A 23002-nucleotide genomic window follows, 5' to 3' on the forward strand; every position below is an offset into this window, starting at 1 on the left:
CAGATTTTTTTATTCTGTGAAAAGACAGTTTTTAAACTAGAGAAATCCCCACATTTTCTCCAAACTATTTTCCAGTAAATAAAGTCAACTGCTTTATCAGTTGCAAATAAAATCAGGATATCACAATTTGTGCTTACAAACCCAACTGAAGATTCTTTAGCACTTTAAATAGCAAATGCGTGTAAGATTTCTCTTTTGTTTGATACGTAGAAGTTGAAGCCTATAGTTAAAAATACATCTTTCTTTTTGTGCACATGAGATTGAAAGCCATACAGCAGGTTTTGGACCAACATTTTCCTATTATATCGCATTGCTTCAAGTACCACTGATTGCACTGGAGATGGTGATTAAGGGTCCTCTCTCTAATCAGAATAGCCTAAAAATTCTTCAGGCCATTACAGGCTACAGTACTAAAAGTAGCTTAGATTATTATTATAAAGTAGAATCTTGAGTCATTTTAAATACCCAGGAAACCTCCATTACATGGGCTTACTCCTTAAAGGGAAAATTATTTTCACCTGGGATAATGAGAGATAGGGCTTGATTTCATTACTTACTCTCATTCTAACAGTTCTCAATTTTTGTTTTATTTAAACACTTGGAATTTTCAGACTTTTACCATGTAAAAAAAAAAAAAAATGCGTGTTCCACCTACCTCTAACTTCCAATAGTATGGGCTGGACTTGCTCTTCCCTTTATTTTCTGAGGCATTTGCTTCCCTTTTGCCTTTCAGCATGATACATTTTTTTTTTTTTTAACTTTTATCATCACTCTTTGAACCAGTGGGAACTTAAGGTCTTAAACTCTTGCCCGGAAAGACTTCTTTTTTTCTTAAGCATTGTTGCCTCTAGTTGCCAATTCAACAAATAACAGGCCAGGAGACTCCATCTTTGCAAGATTTAAATTTGCATGTATTATCAAATCACCAGTAAAAAATTCTTCTCCATTCCTATTAATTATAGGGAAGCCAGAGAATCACCTCAATACATGAGAGTATGCAATAATAGCAATAATGTGATGCATGAACATTGAGTTTATATATTTTTTGTTGTTTTGATAATGGGAATCTATTTTTCCTTTGAACCAAATTCTGTCTTGTGGTTCCCATTCTGACCAATGCTGCATATTACATATATGCATGATTAAGTGAGATGAAGAATGTAGTCCGTTGTCATGGAAAATAATTTTTCTCATTAGCAAGGGAGTGGTATAGAGACTGTTTTCTCCATACAGTGGAACACATATTGAATGTCTACTATTCAGCACATGGAACACGTGGAGATGTAAAGATTGATGAAACTAGGGATCCTGTCCTTGAAAAGCTCATCATTTCATGTGTCAACAAAATTATCATTTCATCCATCACATTACATTTCAAATGGACTGCTTAGTCTGCAGTCTGATGGAATTATTGGAAGCAGGGTGTGCGGGTTTGAATGTATTCTGTCCCCCAAATGCCATTATCCTTGTGGTCTTGTGGGACAGACGTTTTTGGTGCTGGTTGGATTTGCTTGGAATGTGCCCCACCCAGCTGTGGGAGATGATTTTGATGAGACGTTCCCATGGAGGCGTGGCCCCGCCCATTCAGGGTGGGCCTTGATCAGTGGAGCCATATAAATGAGCTGACTCAGAGAGAGGAAGTGAGTGCAGCTGGGAGTGATGTTTTGAAGAGGAGCAAGCTTGCTAGAGAGGAACGTCCTGGGAGAAAGCCGTTTTGAGGCCGGAGCTTTGGAGCAGACGCCAGCTGCCTTCCCAGCTAACAGAGGTTTTCCAGATGCCATTGGCCATCCTCCGGTGAAGGTACCCGATTGCTGAGGTGTTATCTTGGACGCTTTGTGGCCTTAAGACTGTAACTATATAGTGAAATAAACCCCCATTTTATAAAAGCCTATCCATCTCTGGTGTTTTGCATTCTGCAGCATTAGCAAACTAGGACACAGGGCATGGATGTGTGCAGGGAGTCCAATTGTGAGATGATAGTAGCTTGGTCTGTGGAGGTTTAAATACACTGGGACAGAGAAGGATACATATTTGAAAGACATTTAAAGGAGGATGAATTGCAGGGGAGAAAAAGAAGGAGCTGCTGGAGACTTAGTTGTTAAATGAGGAGAGTGTTTTGAACTGAAATCCAAGGGAAAAGAGCTTCAAGGAGCAGGGAGTTAACCACAGGATCGAATTTTGTGGAAGGGTGAATTGAGGTGAGAACTGATCAGTGAATTTAATATACACAAATAAAGGGAAAGGAGGAAATGAAGAGACTGCATGATCTTATAGAGAGGAAACTTTTAGGGACTGTGGTAGTCAGCTGTTCAGTGGTTTAAAAAGTAAATCCTTGGGGGATATCTAAGATGGTGGCATAGAGAGGAGTAGAAGCTAGTTAGTTCCCCTGGAACAACTAGTAAATAATCTGGAATAACTGCAGGGGGACAAATATGACCATCCATTCATCATACACCAACCTGAATTGGGAGGAATGCCCAAGATCACAACATAAAATCTGTAAGTAAAAACTGCAGATCCAAGCCGGGAGCCCCTTCCACCGACAGCCTGAGCTGCAAAGCCCCGTGGAGCCAGAGAGCAGCTCTCTCCCAGCAAGCGAATATAGCTCAGCTGAGCTCCAGCTGGGGTTTTAATTAACAAGTGTGAACTGCTCGATACAAAGTATGACTCTCCAACAAGCAGACAGTGGCTTTGGTTGAGGAATGACCTTGGAGAGCTGGAGGGTGGCCACAGAGTGGCCCTGAAAGGGGCTTTCTGTCCCTGTTTCAGCTCAGTGGAGAAAGCCTCAGCCATTTTCAGTTCCCAGCATTCTGACCCAGACAAGGGTGGAGATAGCACAGGCAGAGAGAGACCATTGAAATGCTAATGACCTCCCCCTAGGGGGTCTGTTTTCCCTAAGAGGATGGGGGGGCCCAGCTCTACTACCCGCCTTCCATTCAGAACCAGACTCCAGAGCCTGGGGGAAGCAGTCATGGGCCACACCTCCTTATACCAGTTGGGAGTTACAGGCTGAGAGGTGCCACCTACTGTCCAGAAAAGCCCAGTGACCCGAGGCCTCACAGGGTGTGCCAGTTTTCTAAGACACACCCTCAGGGAAACCAGATACTGAATAGTTCTTCCTTCTGGGACTGGAGCCCATTTTGGCCTGGGAAAACCTGATTGGGGTAACCAAGGAAACCATGCCTAGACAACAGAAAACTACAACCTACACTAAGAAAAATGAAGTTATGGCCCAGTCAGAGGAACAAACTTACACTTCAGTTGAGAAATAGGAATTGAAACAAGTAATACTAAGTCAATTCAAAAAGTTTAGGGAAGATATGGCAAAAGAGATGAACTATATAATGAAAACACTGGGCATACATAAAGTAGAAATTGAAAGTTCAAAAAACCAACTGGCAGAATCTATGGAAATGAAAGGCACAACACAAGAGATGAAAGACACAATGGAAACATAGAACAGCAGATCTCAAGAGGCGGAAGAAAACACTTAGGAACTAGAGAATAAGGCACCTGAAAGCCTACTCACAAAAGAACAGATAGAGAAAAGAATGGAAAAATACGAGCAACGTCTCTGGGAACTTAAGGACAAAATGAAAATCAGGAATGTATGTGTCATTGGTGTTCCAGAAGGAGAACGACAGCATCAACAACAACAAAAAATATGACAGCTAGAAAGCAAAAAAGGGAAAGAGCGCATTAACCTAAAGTAAAATAGAGTCAGACAACATCACCAATGCCAGCAGGCCCATACCTTTCCCCTATTTCCCCCCCTCCCCCATATGCATTTAGCTTTCGTATATTGCCTTTGTTACATTAAAGGAAGCATAATACAATGTTTCCATTAATTGTAGTCTCTGGTTTGCATTGATTGTATTTTCCTCCCAATCCCACCCTACTTTTAACACCTTGCAGTGTTGACATTCATTTGTGCTACCTCATGTAAAAACATATTTGTACATTTTATTACAATTGTTGAGCTAAGCCAAAAGCCCAGAGATACTTTGGAGAAAGCCTCTTTGAAACACAACCCAGGAGCAATGGACCAGCAGACACCAGCCACATGTCTTCCCAGCTGACAGAGATGTTCCCATCAGCCACTCTTCAGTGACGATATCCTCTTGTTGATGCCTTGGTATGGACACTTTTATGGCCTTAGAACTATAAATTTGTAACCTAATAAATCCCCTTTATAAAAGCCAGTCCATTTCTGATATTTTGCATAATGGCAGCATTAGCAAACTGGAACATCTTCCTACAGGATCATAGAATTAAAGCGTTATGTGGCTGAGAGGGATCTTAAATATCATTTAATTCAATATTTGCTATTCTCTCTGATTCTATAATTCTCACTCATTAATCTTCAAACAGTTGTTCAGTCTCTGCTTGATCCTCATCCAGGGTGATGCAATGGATAGAAATGTCATTTTCTTTGTTATACTGCTCTAAGCATTTGCAAATTCTCCCTAAAGAGTCTAAATCTCCCTCTCCATTGTTTCGTTTATTGGCCCTTCTTTTACCTTTTGGGTCAGTAATGGTTTTTAAGTCACTGAGATACTCAGCCATGGGCACTAATAGCGCTAGACATATATAAAAGAAACATTTGCTGACTTAATAGATTAAACATCAGACTATAAGTACCAAATACTGAAGAATTTTATACCATTGGCTGAAACAAAATAAATTTGTATTTAATAAATTTAATTAAATTTAATAAAAAAATAATAAATTTAATTTGCTGGAAATCTATAAGTGCACATTGAAATGCACATTTCCATGCTTCCATAGAAATTTGTAATAATTTTCCATGCTTCTGAAATTTGTAACGAGTAAATATGCAGTAGAGTGGAATTAGTATGTAGTTATTATAAATTGTCCACTCTAATCAACAGACTAATCAGTGTGCCCCGTAAGATTGCATTAAAGAATATGGCTTTTCTGGGGGACATCATATATCCAAACTGGCACAGAAGATCTGGAGGGATTGGTGTCTTAAATAATTTGTAAGCCATGACACATCATATTCAACACCTTCACAAATGGATGTCTTTAGAAGCTGAGAATTTATTCAACTTCTGTTGTTACTAGAGCTCCTTTGTTACCAGAGCCCCCAGTCCAGGCTCCATGTTTCATTGTGAGAAGGAATTCAAGGATGAGACAAGCCGGCATAAGCAAGTGAGAAAAGTTTATTGAAGAAAAAGAAAGTACCCACTTAAATGGGTGAGTGTGGGTGTGCTCAAGGGAGAGACACGAACCAGGCTGTTTGGCACATGGATTTTTATTAGTTTGAACAAAGGGATGTGAGGTTAGAGACACTGGCACATTGTGTTTTGTTTGTACACATTTAAATTAGGGATTGTCATTTGGCCTTTGAAGCCTCTGAACAAATTGTGGGGCTGTGGGTGAGGTTTTGGGATTGGAATTTTCCTTTCCCTACCCCTTGCCTCTTGCCCTCTTTGCTAGTCTTTATCTTTAGCAACCCACTGCTTTTTGAGAATTTGTGGTCCATGACTTGTAATCGAGTAATGTATTCTGCTTTGCTCAACAGCTTTGGGTTTGGGGAGAATTTATTGTTATCTCCAGATGCCTCCACCTTGCACTGGGTCCTGAAGGTGCCTCAGGGTCTGCAAAATCTTTTCCTTCATCTCACTTACCTCACTATCAAATAGGAATTAAGAACATTTAAAGGTACTTTCTCCAGCAAAGCATGTTGGGCAGTTGGAGCTCAAGATTGAATGCTAATATAATTTTGGTTTATCCTTGGTTCCAGATTAAAAAAACTCCTGTATCTTTGACTTCTCAGAATCCTGAGGCATTGCTCTCTACTCCAGGTAGAAGACTCATTAGGGTTCTGTCTGAACTTGACAGGTGTCCAAAATTCTTTTGAACTATCTATTCAGAATCCTTGATTCCATTTGGTTTATAGTGTTCAGTGTAAAGAGACAATTTGGATGCATTTTGGGGTAGATTATTGTCAAAACAGTTCAAGTCAAGACAGGGTAAATTGCAGCAATTTCTAGGATGTGGTTAAAGGAAGATATTGGGTGTAAATATATTTAGATAAGGCCCAGCTTGATTGCTGATGTAAGGAGGTGGTAGATATTTCTGGTTCATTGTTATTTAATTGAAGAACAGGTAGACCTGAAATGGTATATATATCTTTCTGGCAAGGACATTTGCCTTTGCTGTTTGAAGCCCCACGACCATGTGTAGTCCCACAGAACCAGACTTTCATTTCATTCATTTATTTTTTTGAAAATATTTATTGTAAATAATGTGAGAGTCAGGCACTGTTGTAAGTACTGGATTTGAAAGAGGAGTAAGAAATAGTTTTTCTGCTGTGAATTCATAATAGAAATTAATGTAGTAACCAAAGTCCACTCAGAAAATAAGGGCCAGCTCAAATGAATTCTATTTAAGCATTAGTAAGAAACATACTTTATTATATTTAAGTTATGATCAGGTAAAATCTTACATTTGCATTGCTTGAAAGAAATTAAGGCAATTTATCATTATTGTAATTGAGAAGTTAGAATTTAACAAATGATTATGACTACTGAATCATAATATAAATATTTCTTTTTACCTTCTAGTGAATTAGAATAGCCAGAAGGAAATACTTGAAATTATTGAACTGTAATCCGGTTGCCCTGATCTTTGATAATGATTGTATAATTACCTTGTGATTGTAAAAACCTGGTGACTGACCTTCACTTGTACTCCTTTATTCATATTTATTTTTCATGTTAGAAACTTGTAATCACAATGGCAACCCCCCTACTGCTAATGGAGGAACTTGAATCAGCTCAGTACTAACCATTGACTTGGTTCTGGAACAGCTCCACTCCTGTGCATTTCTAAATTGTTTCTGCCTATACTTGCTATTGAGATGGTAATTACTCCATCTCCCTTTGTTTGAATCTATAAAAACCTTCAACTCCTTAGACTTGGGGGATACAGATTTTGAAGCCATTAGGCCATCTGATCTCCTGCTCCATGCCTAGCAATAAACTCTTTCTCTCTTTGAAACTCTGGCATCTCAGGAATTGGTCTTTTGAGCACATTAGGCAAAGAAACTACTGCTTTTGTCCAGTAACAACAACAACATCATCATCATCATCATCATCATCATTAATATTATTAAATCAGGCCTAAAGGGAGAAAGGCAGACAGAGTTGTGATACTTTTTGCCTCACAAAGAAAAACCAACTCATATATGAGTAACAAGTACCTGGTGTGGAGTGAGTCCCTACATGGTAACTCTAGGGAACACAGGCTGAGGCATAACAGAAACTTTCAGCAAATGATGGCTTTATTATTTACACAGCACAAAGGGTCCAAAAGAGCAGGGGAAGAGATGCTATCTTGGCTGGTCTCCCAGGCAGGCCAAATGCTTGGGTCAGGGTTGGTGGACATAGCAGCTCCACATACCACACTTTCGGTGGAAGGGGAGAAACCCCTATACTGCAGAAGGCAGGGCTTTTATACAGCCTGGGGAAGGAGGCGCCCCTGCCACTGGGCAGAATGCATATTTTAAGCAAACTTTGTGCAGAGTTCCTGGGCAGATAAGCAGCTGGGGCTCCTAATTCCTGGTTTGGTTTTGAAGTTCCATCAGGCTGTTCCATTAGACCTAATTTCTCTCTGGGGCTGCTAAATGGAAACGTATTGAAACATCTGCACACAAAGAAAAGGAGTGGGTAGGCAAGGGTCAGGAGATGGCCACTTGAGTTCTGCGACTTCCCCGGCTCCTGGTTAAATTTTAGTTCTCCATGAAAACCGATGAACTGACATAGTGTTTCAAGGAACACGCTTTACACTGAGCTATCCAAGACATGTTAATGAAAACAGGATATGCAAAATACCAGAATATGCAAAATACCAGAAATGGATTGGCTTTTATAAAGGGCATTTATTAGGTTACAAATTTTTAGTTCTAAGGCCATAAAAGTGTCCATACGAAGGCATCAACAAGAGGATATAGTCACTGAAGAATGGCTGATGGTGTCTGCATCTTTAAGCCAGAGATACAAAATGAAGAGTAGTTATACTACTAACTTTAAGGGTCTTCTCGGCAACATGTATTAGGGTTTGTATTCTTAATATGTTTAAATAAAATATCTTGCAAACATTCATGGTCTCCACTTAAATTCTTATCCAGCAGTTTGTAGATGATACGTAACTCTGAATCTTGTCTTCTTACTGGTATCAACAGGCACTATCTTGCTAAGGTTTGTTGTGTACTAACAGTTAATTATGGGCTGCTAACTTCGGCTTCAGCTATGATGACAAATATCTAGGGCTAAATCAAAGATTATAGGGCTTATAGAAATTGAAGACTGAAGCAAAGACTGTAAGATTTATGTGGTCATTTTCAAGGTCCATTTTGAGGAGTAGCAAGTTGTTAGCAATAATGATAATAACAATAATAATTACATTGAAAACTTATTATTTGTGAGGATTGTGTTCACTCCCTTTTGGGAATCTTCTTATTCAGTGCTCACTACAATCCTATTATCAATCCCATTTTTCAGGTCAGAAAATGGGTTTAGAGAGGGTAATTTCAGAGTCCTCAAAGTCAAATATATATTAATTGACGGACTTTGGGCTGGAACTAATAGTTTTCCTGACTCTACTTCCTACTTAACACACTGTGCTATATTGTTTTGCTATTAAAGGGAACCACTCCAAGAGAATCAGGAATTATGTTCCATCAGTGGTCTGGAAATGACCCTGGGGCACCTAGATTACCTAACTCATCCCCCTCTTCCCTAGAATCTGATGGAGAGAGATTAGTTCTGTGCAGGAAATTGGGATGAGGAGAGTCTTTCGTCAGTCTGGGAAAGCCAGATTGTAATGAAGTAATTGATTGAAAGTTTGAGGGTCTAAAAGAAAGATTTGTATTGGAATTACATATAAAACCAGCAAAAAAAAAAAAAAAAGCTATTGGCATGGTCAGTGGGGAGAATAGAGAGTACAGAGAATTATGTGTAGATTGAATAGCGGTGAGCATTCAGGGAGTTATCTGGATGGCAGTTCACCTCCCCTCCAACAAGTAAGAATAACAGCTGTGTGTCTGGAGGTTGTTAGAGGCACATTTGAGTGATGTAATCGGAGTCCCCTTATTATGGTTCTTGAGAAAATTATCAGTGGGGGATGTTTGGGAGTTAAGCCCAGAGCCATAAACTTACACTTTGCCTAAGGAGACTGATCTCGGTGTTTTAGAAGGAATTAGAGAAGGCAGCAGATTGAGGCTACTGCCTGGATTTCAAAGGAGGTTCCCAGATTCCTGACCTCCTTTTAGGAACCTTGTAAGGGTTCTTGGAAGTCAGGTTGAAAAACCCAAATCTAGTGTCTAAATCAGTATGAGAGTAGCTTGTGGTAGATATTGGCACTGAGGCAAATGTATTTTTATCCAGGTTCTTTGTTAATGTCTTCCATGCTCTATTAACTTCCATGGCAAAATTTAATTTTAAAAGGCTAATGGCAATGCTATTCTCCAGACTCCAAGAAACAACTTTGTCATCTTCTACCTGTAGTCAGCCATTAATTGGACACTAATGTATTTTGACATAAAGCAACAAAATTGAATTATTTGGTTGGCTTTCATTTAGCCTCTGTGCACTTTTTCTTTCCCATGTTCTGGCTGGCTATTTTTGTGTTATTAGTTGGCCTGAAAATACTAGGTGGGGAAGATCCAGAATCATGGAATATCATGATACTAGTCAAACTAGGCAATTTTCCCCCAGAGAAAGTCCAGCAGCTTGTCAGACATACCTAGACAGGTTCTTATATATGCCCTGAACTTTGTTCAATATCTGATAGCAGCAGAGGATATTGTTTGCTAGGCAGAACCTTAACTAGAAGAGCAGTTTTCAGAAAAATAATTATAGTGTTAATAACTGACATCTATTGAGTACTTACAATGTACCAGGCATTTTTCTATTAACATGTATTAACTCATTTAATTCTCATAATATCCCTATAAATTATATTCTGTTAAACCCACTTTACCTATAAGGAAACTGAGGCACTGAGTTCCCTGATTAAATAGTAATTGGCAGACTCTACTTCAAATCCAGGCAATCTGACTTGTAACCTGAGCTCTTTAACTCCTTGCTGTGCTGCTTTTCATAATGGCTTTATGGTTTAATGCCCCCAAAATTGCTGATGGACCCCTTCTACGGCAACATAGCAATAAAAAACACATCAGAAGACTGTGCTTAAGCACACCTCTGCTGGTGAGAAGGTACTTGTTGGATGTGTTATAAGTTGTTGGGAGATGAGAGCTGAATGCAAGAGAATGAATGTGTAGGAAGGTAAATGGAAGAGAGTAAGTGGATTGGTGAAAGACAACATTTTGTTCTCTCTTGCTTAGCTGGTCATTCTGGAGATGAATTGAGGTAATATGAATGAACTTGTGATCTGCAAAATCCTATTCAAGTGACAGTTCCTGTTTTGTGTCCATGGTGTACCACAAGTGTCAGGAACATTGGTGGGAGGCTGTGGTTCAGGAGGCAGCAGCTTGTGGGTTGGGGTCAGAGGGTGTAGATGAGAATTGGGAGTTACTTGCATGTGGACTGGGAGTAGACACTGATGGATCCTGAGAAGGGGTACACAATTGTTTAGCCCAGAATCGAGGAGTGCGCTGGAGGAAGGATGCAGCAACTGGTCTTCCGTCCTCTGCATCCTATTTCTTACTAGGCAGCTGCCATAGCAGGTCTTAGTCTTGATACCTCTAACCCACTAGGGAGAAGACTAGAGCCCACTGCTGTCAGAGCTCCTGTTATCTCAAAAAATGTTTATATAGAGTTCTTTAAACTTTCATTCTCTTTTCCTGTTCATAGTATGAGGGGGCACCACATTCTATGGTTCCAGCTTTCTGCTTTGTTTGCAGGAATGCATTTGCTAATTACAATCTTTGCAGATCACTTGGGTAAATTCGAGAATAAACTGATCAGACTTCCCCCTAGTTTTAGGATAAGTATTTGGTATGAATATTCTGTAGTTATTCTGTCAATTGCTAATTTTTTTCTGTCTATTAACATCTAATATCTAACACTCTTTGCTATAATCCATCTTTAACTCTTGCCCTGAGGTTTCATTTATTTACATACTGACATACTTTAAAAATAACTGCTATTTTCTAAAAATTATATTCAATATAAAATAATCCCCAAAGCCTCAAAATGAGATAACCACTTGGAACAGCTCGTGCAACATTTCCTCTGTGCACACAAATTCTAAAATATACAATTTGCATGAAGGAAATTATGCTATATGTAATTTTCCATAACTTTTTTTCACTTAACAAATGTATCGTAGTCAGACCTCACTCTAAATAACTATTGATCTACACACTAATTTGTAATACCTGCCCAGTATTCTCTTGTTTGAATGTACCACATTTTACTAAATCATCCTCCTGTCAGTTCTTTATTCTTCAAGTGTCTGAGCACCACAGAGAAATCATCTGATTCTGAATCCAGGCTGTATAGTTTTGCTGTCAAAATCCATGGTATTTATCCATTGGCTAGAGAGTCTGAATCCTCAGAAGAGCATTGTGTAATAGCAAAACATGAAACTGATGATTGAAGAGTCTAGGGCTCTACTCCCAGCTTTGCCACTTAGTAGCTATGTGACTTCATCATCATCTCATCTTTCTGAGCCTCAGATTCCTTATCTATAAATATCCGGCAGAACGTCAGGCACAGATTAGACACCCAGCAAACACGCCTGGAATGCATAGACCAATACAACCACTGTATCTGTCTTCTCAACTTGGCCCCAGCAATGTCCATCTCTGCCGTTTTGTGCTGACTTAGTTTTTAATCCTGTGAGCCTCAGACATTTTTGCCCATATGCCATCTCTCTTTAGAATTACTGCAATTATATCTATACTCTAAAATAGTTACAGCTTAAGTATGTGTTTGAGAGAGAGGCATTGAGTATGGGTGTGCACATATGTGCCTATAGCTGTATATATATATATATATATATGTGTGTGTGTGATTTCAGGGTGAGTAAAATGTGAGTCTATATTGAGGGAATTACTATATTTTGCTCTAAAATAAGGTTTTAGATGGAAGAATGAGATTATTTTAATGAAATCATTGTGTTGTGTATGTGTGTGTTTGAGCTGAAATAGAGAGGGGTGTTTTGACAATAGTTTTAAAGTATCTGCTCCCTCCTTCCATCCATGCTTTCTTTCTTTCCCTCTTTCTTTTCTTCTTTCTTTGGTTCTTAGTCTCTTTCTCTCTCTCTTCTCTGTCTCTGTCTCTTTTACTAAAATGAATTGAATATCAATGCTATTTCTATTTTATTAAATGATGACTTTTATCCTGTAATATAAGAAAGGAGTTGCAATCCTCCATTTGAGAAAATTCTCTGAACCAATGAAATCTTAGTATAATAGGTAATATTCAAGGACAAGTGGGGCTGTGTGATATTATATTAATATATTGGAGAAATGTTTTGATCCATAGTGGTAGTGATGAAAACTAATTAATTTCATTTAATTAATGCCCAAGATTAAAGTATTTTGAAAATGTTACTTTAAAAAAATCAGGAGTTCAGTAAAGGCATGCTGAGGGTAAATGGGTTGATTCAGAATGTTTGGTACTTACCCCCCATTGTTTAATATAGGTCATGAAACAGTTTGGATTGAATTCTTTTAAAATGTATTACACACTCCATTATGTTCCAAAAGAAAGTACACTGTACACAATTAAAAATTTTTCTTTGTTTTGGGGTATTCAGAGGAACCATCACAGATAGCATTTATTGTAATCTGCTTTAACAGAGAGGTGCCCTCAGAGACTATTGGGTGTGTAGAGCTATTTCAAATCCCAATCCTGTACTTTATGGATTCTAGGTCTGCTTTTTATAGTTTTTCTGTGTCTTCTGAGGGTTAGGCTCCCAATGACCATGTTTGACTTTTGGAGGCATATTTGCCGGGAGCAGTTCTTTATAGCTCCAACCACTTATCACTTTTTCAGGTTATTGGGTGTCTAATAATTTGCTATGGAACTAAACACATAATCTTATTAGAATTTTGAATAATTTAAAAGCAAATATAAGCATGGTCTCCAGATATTTTTTTCTGCTTATCTCCATGTTCTTACCCAGACTCCAGACACTTAAGGTTTCTGGAGAATTATTTTCCAGGTAGCTGCTGTATTCTTGTCAAGAACCCACAATTCAGGTTTGAATGTGATATTTCCTTCTAAGCATGAAAAGACTATATTGCTTTTACTCCTTACAGCTACATGACTCCCAATTCCACTCCCTCATTTATATCTAACTACTCAGTTCTTGTTTTGCAGTCCCCAGTCTGTCCCAGACCGCCTGAGAATCCGAGTGAACAAAATCAGTTTACAAGACTATGAAGGATTCCACTATGACAAAGAAAAACTCCGGGAAGCTTGTAAGTTGGAAGTGTCTAAATGATTTCATGTGATCAGCCTATCTCCAGCTTCTTGATCCTTCTTGGTTTGATGAATAGATTCATTATCTTTGTGTCTGAAAACCATGGTTAGGGAAGTGTAGTAGTATGCAAACTCCAAGTGATGATATATAATCCAAAGAAAATGGAACTGGGAAAGGAAAGCAGCAAAATAAAATCATTCTGCTGTCAGCGCCTGGTCAGAATCTCTTGGTTTAGTACCTAAAATGAGCAAAGCAGAAGGTTAGTGATACCTTGTGGTATAGTAACATCCAAAAAACTCTTGAGAAAACATGTCTCTTCCTGGAGCCTGCATTACTAAATACTATCCTCATTTTTCATGCAGGTATGGCAGAGTTGTCTGTGAAGACATGTTCAGCACTTCTAGCAGTTGTGCTATTGTATGATATCAAAGAAAGTCCCACAGGATACCAAATCTCATGATAAAGTGATTCGTTGATAGTGAGGTGCCATTGTTTCTGAAATCTTAAATTGAGTCAACATACGAATTATTTCTTAATGTTCCTATTTTCCACATGCTTCTGTAAATACACAGCTAAGTGTTGAGTCATCTGGTCACTCATTCATTCAGTATTTATGGGGCACTTTTTACATTCCAGTCATCTCTTTTAGATCCATGTCTATATGAGGATATGTGAGGTAATTGGGTAAAGTAGGCCAGAAGAAATTAAGACCATAGAGGTTTTAGATATTAGGTCCTGGACTCCTCCAGAATTGTTGGGGTCAATAGTCAAGTTCATTAAAGTCAGGGAAGTTAAGGAGAACCAGAGCCTAAGGGAACAGGCAAGGAGGATGCCAACAGAAAGAAAGGAGTTTTAAGTAGAACCAAGGATTTTTGAACCAAAGCCCAAAATAGTCTCAAACAATGAACTTGCCTGAATGTGTAGAAAAAGCAAATAGTTAAAACTGGCAAGAATGGGGTAGGAGAAGTATTCCTGAGACAAAGGTTTGTGAGCTGTGATTCCTGATCTTACCATGTGGAGTGAGGGTTAGTGGGCGGCAGTCCAGAGACGGGTAAGTACAGAGGCTTCTGGGATCTGTTGGTGGCAGTGAGCAAGGACTTGTTTCTCAGGTAGCACAACTACTGAACCTACTAGGAAGTTCTGTGTGAAATTTCTGCTTTCTCAATTATCTCAGCTGCATCAGCTTCTTCAACCCTTTTACTCCTTTTTCTTAAACATCAATTCCTTTTAGTTTCTTTCCAACCTTCTCATTTCTAGCCTTCATTCTCATTTCCTTTGGTAGGAAAATATGAGCTGGAGGAGGAGTAATTTCCTGAAACTTGACATTTCTTCCTTTTCTAAATGACAGATTACGTTTTCTAATGGAGATGAGATAATATGTGACAGACCAGCAAAAAATCTAATTTCAGCAAATGTAGATGGGCATATATATTTACAGTGGAATATTGGGTAGTTTAGCTACAGTATAGATTAAATTGCTTTTTGGATCCTCTTAGTGATGAAGAATAAATAGCTTTTTATGCTTTCTTCAAGATTTCAAACAAATGACTTATAAATTTTTTTTTTTTAATAAAAGAAGAGAGTGGACATGAAGTCAATAATATTTGACAAATGCCATCAACTCTGAAGAGTGTCAGTTGGGAGTGAGGAGGCATTCGAAATTTGGGGCTGAAATGAGAATTGAGACTTTTCTGTGAATTTCAACTATTTGATCGGTCTTTTCTGAGGCATTTAATTGCCCGCCATTGCCAGAGGTAATTGTGATGACAAGATGACATTTCCAGGCATGTGCTTTACTCATCATATCTTAATAAAACTTATATGTGAGGAAGCTTCTTATATCCAGCTAGGACAGGTAGCTTCCTATAAATATAAGTCCAATAAACTCAGCAGCATCTTGGGGACCCAAAAGAACAAAGAACTTCTCAAAGGGGAAATAAAGGCGTCTCATTCTAATGATTTGGGTTTGAAAAAAAAAAAAGATATTAATTAAAAGTCAAAGTGGCCAACTTAGTAATTCTACTTTTAATTTACAGTGATGTTACTTCTAACCTGTGATTGCTCAGGGAAGTTTGTCCCTTGGGGTTATGGATTTGTTCTTACTCACCCTCATTCTCTTGCCTGGCTCCATCTTACAACTGGCTACAGATTCATAGGAAGGCTGGCAGAGATAAAATTGAGTATAACAGCAAAAACTGGTTCAGGTCCATATGTGGTGTGCATGCCAAATAGATATGCCATTTTAGAAGCATTAATTAAATGAAATGAATAGATCACATACAGATAAAAGGGACTTTAGGAATGTACTCTGACCTGTTCCCCAAAATAATGAAAGGAGTGAACCCTTTTAGACCATTAATTTATTGTCAGCATTCAAAGTCTGAACTAGTGTAGTACTGTGTTATTGGGTGTAAAAAATTGGTTTCCTGTCTTGATGATACACGAAGTGAGTCATCCATGCAGCATGTGGCTATTTGCTATCACTATTTAATACAGTCTTGCTGGATCATTATTCATATTAGATTACAAGCTTGGATGTTTGTTGTTTAACAAAGCCCTGCTTCCATCTGTAACTCAAGACTCCCTAGTAATTCCAGGATGGCAGTCCTTTTAATTGCTTTGCTTATTTTAGCGTAGAGAACAATAACTATATTATTTCAAATACTTCCTATTCCCTTTCCACTTAATCCCATCTCACCTGGTGGCATTCCCTTAAAATAATAACATGGAAGTGGCTCTTGCTAGTTAATTTCAGAGTTATTTAAAATGATTAGAGTCTTCATTGGATTTATGATTTGTTAACCCTCAGGCTAATGGTATGATTTGAAAGATGGAAATGTTTGTTCAACTTAAGAGGTAGAGTGTAAACAGAAAGAGGCCTTTTTTTTTTTTAATTCCTAACACAAATCTATAACAATGACAGCAGAAAATCACTCCCATCAATGAGTACATAGGTAGGTCCTTAACAAAGCCTATGATCACCAGCCTAGGCAAAGGATTGGCAGTTTCTGAAAATCTGTTATATTTCTAACTCTAAAAGATTTTTATTAAAATGTAATATATTGTTATATCTAAACTTAATACTGGCCAAAATTTAACTCTATCTTGTGTAAACTGGCTAAATTTTACTTCTGTCATTAGCTTACTCTGCACTTTTGAATTGCCATATTAAGTCATGTGAGTTTAGGGATTAAAATACAAAACAGCAAAAAAAAAAAAACAGTTTGTAGACAGTTAAAAACAGATGTATCTATAAAGGTAGGGCAGGTCTAACATTTGTTGTTTATCAAATATTGTGTTCAACAAGAATTTTGCGTATGTTCTCTTAGTATATTTTTCTTCATGCTGATGTCCAGTTTAAAAAAAAATAGAGGAAATAAAAAAGAAAATAGAATCTTGTATTTCTGAGGAAACTGGAATTAATTTCTGCTGGTTTGTACATGAACATGTGTGTGCACATATATGTGTATATCCAGAGAAAGGGAGTTGAAATGAAAGTATTAATGACAGGCATACTCTCCATTAGATTACCAATTAATAGACCCCATCAATGTAATCCATTAATAAAGGGTAACTATAGAGTTCCTTTAAATCTCCTGCTAACCTTCAAGGTATTCTGTGGTTAAAGCAAATGTTACTAGGGTTATACCCTACTTAAATAGTTATGTAATTTCCTTGTCTTTTGTTTTGTTTAGTGATTTACTGGAAGAGTCAGAAATGTGCATACTTCAATCCCAGTAGCAACCTTGACAAAATGACTTAATTTCTCTGATGTTCAAATCTCTCTGTATTCTTTGAATACTGAGGGCTATATGTAATCTTGTATATAAAATGCCCGGTGCGTGGTCTGGCACATTAGCATGCTCTCCAAAAATGGTTATTACCATTTTTGTGGTTGCTGCTGTTAAAGAGACAGTCCTGTGTCACACATACACACACACACACACACAGCCTGACTCAGCAGGCTGAGCTCTTCTACACATATCTTTCTCAGACTTGCAGCAGCTCGCTTCAAACTACACATCACCACCCTCCGACTTACTTTCTCACTTTAAAAAATAGAATTGAAAACACTAGTTAATATCAGAAAGATTTAGGGAAGAAAATATAATTAATCATCCAGTTTACTTTTATTGTGTCTGCTATATGAAAGGGGCTGCTATGATGACAAGGTACTTGAACCTACGAAACATGTAAACATTAAATCCCCACAGTTCGTGATCTGGCCAGATATCTGCAGTCTCTCATTCCTATATCCTAAAACATTTTCTTGGATACATCATCTGGTATCCATCACTGAATTTTTTAAAATAACTTTTTGTTTCAGATTAATTTTAGATTCACCTAAAAGTTTCACAGATAATACAGGGGGTAGTATATCACTACTGCTACTGCATGAGTGATTAAACATTTATATTACCATTGTGTGTTTGTCAAAACTAAGAAACTGATATTGATACATTACTATTAACTATACTCCAAACTTTTATTCCTGGATCCAGTCTAAGACATGACATTGCACTGAGTTCCCATGTCTCCCCATTTTCCTCTGGTCTGTGACAGTTTTTCAGTCTTTATTTTTTTTCATGACCTTGACAGGCTTGAGGAATATTAGCAAGTATCTTGTAAAATGCCCCCCAATCTGAGTTTGTCTGTTGCTTGTCTCATGATTTTTTTAGTCTGGATTTATGGGTTTGGGGGAAGAAAACAACAGAGGTGAAGTGTCCTTCTCATCCCATCATCCACGGGGGTACATAATATCCCCGGGGCATCACTGATGATATTAACCTTCATCACTTGATTAAGGTGACAATTGCCAAGTTTCTCCAATGTAACTTTTTCCCTTTCCCTACCCCGTTCTTTGGAAGCAAGTCCCTAAGTCTAGCTCACTTTCAAATGGGGGGAGGATGTGTCATTGGATTTTTCATTGTTTCCGGTTTCCATATTTGTCCTCAATTGAATTTAATAAAGATGCTAAAATGGTGGAGCCATGTTGTTAGATGCTTTCAACAACTATGTGCATCAGTTATATGCCAGATACTATTCTAAAGGCTAGACAGCAAATGATGAAGCTAGAACACCCAATATTGCGGTATTATTAATTCATTCATTTATTGAGACCCTACTATGTAAAAATAGTAGTGGAATTAAAAAAAAAGAAAAACACAACAGAAATGGCCTCTGATCTCTTGGCCCTGTTTTCTCATGTGTTAAAGCCCAAGATAGAGACTGTGGAAATACACTATACCTGTTTTCCTAGCAAACATCATTTTAATAACTAAAGGAAGGGATGAAATATATAAACAATAAAGAGAGAAGCCAGTCTAACCACTAATTAGTTGTATGACCTTGAGCAATGCATTTATCCTCTTCAGGCTTCAGTTTCCATATCTGCTAAGTGCAGTGGTTGAACTAGTATTTTCTAAGAACAAACTATGTAATAATAAATGTTTAGCCCTATAGAAATTCCAAAGGATTTAACATTTTTCCCCTGGCACATTTCCTTAGTAAAGTTTATAAAGCTCCAACATCAATTATAATGAGTGAGAGCACTGGAAAATCATCTAAATGTGTTTTGCTGCAAAAGTTTGCAAAAAACACTGATTTTTTTTTTTTTTTATCAATTGCTTCATCTAAAATTGAGTCTTTCCCCCTCATTTAACAAGTTGACAGCAGAGCTGTTCAGTAGAGATTAGGCCTCAATTTGGTAGAGGTAGGCATTCCATTTTGAACTCTGTCTAAGGAGTTACATGATGTCTGTCTGTCACCTCAAGGACATTGTCCATCCTTTTGCGAGTGTGTTTATGTTTATTTCTATTTTCAAGTACAGCATTTACCCAGAGTGTTGTTCTTAGTTTCTTTTACTGTTATTCCCTGTCTTTTGTCTGTTTTTATATTTATCCCTTTTTTGTTAAAAAGTTATAATAACAATAAATAAAAATAATAATAGCATATATTGTACTTTTACTGTGAGCTAGGAGGTGTCTTAACTTTTCTACACGTCATGCAATTTACTCCTGACATCCTGTAGCATGAGTTGCTACAATGGTGCATAATGGAAACACAGGGTCAGGGCATGACAAAAACTTTTAGCAAATGATCCTTTTGTTAGTTGCACAGTATAAAGAGTCCAAAAAAGGTACAAAATCTCTTTGTCATTTACACAGCACAAAGAGTCTAAAAGAGCAGGGGAAGAAGTTCCTTCATGGCTAGTTTCCCAGGGTGGCCAAACTGCTCTTCTGGTGGGGGTGAGTAGATGGCAGTTCTACATGGCCCACTTTGTGTCGAAGAAAGACCATTCTAAAGTATTCGAGTGTGGTTTTTATCCTCCTCGGGGTGGGGACGACTAGTTCTCGGTTTCGGGTTTAAAGTCTGGCCCGACCTTCTGATTAGATTTAACGTCTCATTAGATTTAAAGTTCTCATTAGATTTATGTGTAATAGCACCAATAGAAAAGGAGGTGAGGGTGGTGGAAGGCTGGAGGATGGCTACTTAGTATCTCTTCATGACTTCCCCAGAGAAGGAGGTGAGAGTAGGTGAGGTCTGGGAGATAGCCACCTAACAGGTGTCTGTGATTTCCCTAACACAACCCTCTGTGATATGTGGTATTATCATCACCCTTTTACATTATGAAACACAAAAAAGTTAAGGAAATTGTCTATGATGACACAGCTTGTCAGTGGTAGAGCTGGTATTCTGAATACTTATTTCATCACTATGCCCTCTGTTTCCTCCATAATAGCATAGTTGAAATTTGTTTTTAAATCTTTCACAATACCCTTTCAACTGCCTTTTTGTGCTTAAACTGATTTTACCTTAATTTACCGTACTCTGGTTTGTTGGACAAGTTTTGGATCACCCCCCCTCACACACACACACAAATAACTCATTCATTCGTTTAAATGTTCATTGTTTGCCTACCACATTTCAGGTACTATTTTAAGTGACAAGGATACTGAACAGTACCTTCCTTCATAGCACTTATCTTCCAGTGGCAGAAACAAACAAATGAATAAATAGTATAATATAGTGGTAAGTGTTCTAAAGGAAGGGGGAGAGTGGCAAAGGATCCTATTTTTGATAGAGTTATGAGAGAGGGACTCCATGAAGAGGTGATATTTAAGTAGAGGGCCTAAAGCAAAGAGTGAGCACACACATGTATGCCTGGGGGAAACGTATCCCCAGGTTGAGGAACTGGTAAGTGCTAAGGCCCTTTGGTGCAAGCATCCTTGTTATGTTCAGTGAACAGCAAGGAATTTGGTGGGGCTGAAACCTGGTTAGTTGGGTAACAAGTGGTAGGAAATGAGTTTGAAGTTGTAGTTAAGGGCTTGAAAATGGAGGGGGCTTGTAGGCCATGGAGAAGGCTTTGGCTTTTATTCGTTATAAGATGGGAAGGAACTGGAACTATTTGAAAAGGAGTGTAACATGCTTGAATTTATTCTGAATAATTCTGACTGCTGGGTTTCAAGAGTGGAAGTAGAAGCGCTAGATATGAGACTAATATGATATTTCAGATGAGAGATGATAGTAGCTGAGAGGGTTAAAGTGGTATGGTTGAGGAGAAATAGCTGTAGTCTGGATATATTTTGAAGGTAATACTGTAGGATCAGATGATGGATTAACTGTACTGCAAAAAAGGAAAAACTTGATTCAAGGATGAGCCTGAGGTTTTGGCCTCAACAACTTGGTAAATAGAAGCAGGGGAGATGCAAGGATCCAGCATAGGAAACCACGAAGAAACATGCAGTGGGCTAGAAAGAAAACCAGGAGGGCTGTAGATTTGGAAGGCAAGAGAAGAAAATTGTTGCATAAAACAGGGAGTGGCGACTGTGTCAAATGCTACTGAGAGGTTGAGTAGCAATTGGATTTGTGTAGAGAGTGGTTATTAGGAACCTCGGAAGAGGTAGTAGAGTAAAAAAAAGTGAAGGTGAGTAGAGTGGGTTCTCGTGAGGGTGGGAGCAAAGAGAATAATTCAGCATAGGCTACCATTTGGAGGTTTTTAACTGTAAGTGAGGGAGGATATGAGATGGTGGCTGGATAGAGATGTAGAATCATGGGGGGATTTTGTTTCTATACCTGTAAGATAGTAAGTACAGCAGGTGTGTATGCTGATGGGGCCAGTCTACTAGAGGGAGAACTGGATGCTGGAGACCGAGGGCCAACTGCTGGAGCAACGTTCTCGAGTAGGTGAGAGGAACTGGGATCTGGGATGAGTGCACAGTGGAAGAGTGTGGGTGGAGTGTGGGCAGGTCCCCCTAGTAAAGAGAGCAAAGACAGGGGAGGGAGTAGTAGGTGTGCAGGTAGAGGGATGGAGTTGGTGCCAAGGAGCAGAAGTTCTGCTTTTATTTTCTTAATGAATTAAGATGCAAGCCCACTAGCTGAAAGTGGGGAAGGAGGAGTATCAGAATTCACGAAGAGAGTAGTTTCAGTCACTTCAAAGAACAAGAAAATGAGTAGCCTGAGCAGAATGGCTGAGTTGCTCTTGAGTTATGGATCATTGAGTTCAATGGCTTTTTTAAAAAAATTGATAGCCTTTATTCATTAGAGAAATTTCAGGTTTACAGAAAAATTGCATAGAAAGTACAGAGTTCCCATATTCCCCCTCTATCCAACTCCTGCTGCACAGTTTCTACTATTATTAATATCTTGCATTAGTGTGGTATATTTGTTATAATTAATGAAACAATGTTGATATATTAACTGAAGTCCATAATTTACATTAGGGTTTACTCTTTGTGTTGCTCAGTTCTATAGGTTTTTAACAAAGGCATAATGCAATATATCCATCATTATAATATTATACAAAATAGTTCCACTGCCCTAAAATTGCCAGGTTCTCCACCTCTTCATTCATCCCTCTCTCCCATCCCCGAACATCTGGCAACCACTGAACCTCTGGCAACCCTATAGTTTTGCCTATGTCGTATAGTTGGAATACCGTAGAATGTAGTTTTTTCAGACTGTCTTCTTTCCATTAACAATATGCTTTTCAAAGTCTTCCACATCTCTTTGTAGCTTGATAGCTCATTTCTCTTTATTGCTGAAAAATATTCCATTGTATGGATGTACCACAATTTGTTTATTCATTCACCTATTGAAGGACATCTTGGTTTCTTCCAGTTTGGGACACTTATGAATAAAGTTGTTATAAACATTTGTGTGCAGGTTTTTGTGTGGGCATAGGTTTTTCAACTCGTTTGGGAGGGTACCTAGGAAAATACCTCGGAGCACAATTGCTGGATGATATGGTAATCCTGTGATTAGCTTTGTAAGGACTGCCAGACTGTCTTCCAGCATGGCTGTACCATTTTGCATTGCCACCAGTAATGAATGAGATGAATGTTGCTCCACATCTTCAGCAGGTTGTGTCAATGTTTTGGATTTTAGCCATTCTATTAGGCAGGTAGTATTATCTCATTGTTTTAATTTGCAATTCTCTAACAGGCACACGATCTTATGCATCCTTTCTATGCTTCTTTGCCATCTATAGGTCATCTCTGGTGAGGTGTCTGTTATATCTTTTGCCCATTTTTTAAATTGGGTTGTTTGTTTCCTTATTGTTGAGTTTTAAAAGTTC

General features: G+C 38.3%; 1 protein-coding gene across 1 annotated transcript in view; it reads left to right on the forward strand.

The window, feature by feature from the left end:
• DGKI (diacylglycerol kinase iota) overlaps positions 1-23002 on the forward strand; it is a 538644-nt gene that overhangs the window by 354035 nt on the left and 161607 nt on the right. Inside the window, 1 exon segment of the mRNA XM_037836080.1 lies at positions 13323-13423. Coding sequence (XP_037692008.1) covers positions 13323-13423 — 101 coding nt within the window.

This window comes from Choloepus didactylus, chromosome 5, assembly GCF_015220235.1.
Source record: "Choloepus didactylus isolate mChoDid1 chromosome 5, mChoDid1.pri, whole genome shotgun sequence".
In the NCBI taxonomy this organism is placed as follows: domain Eukaryota; kingdom Metazoa; phylum Chordata; class Mammalia; order Pilosa; family Megalonychidae; genus Choloepus; species Choloepus didactylus.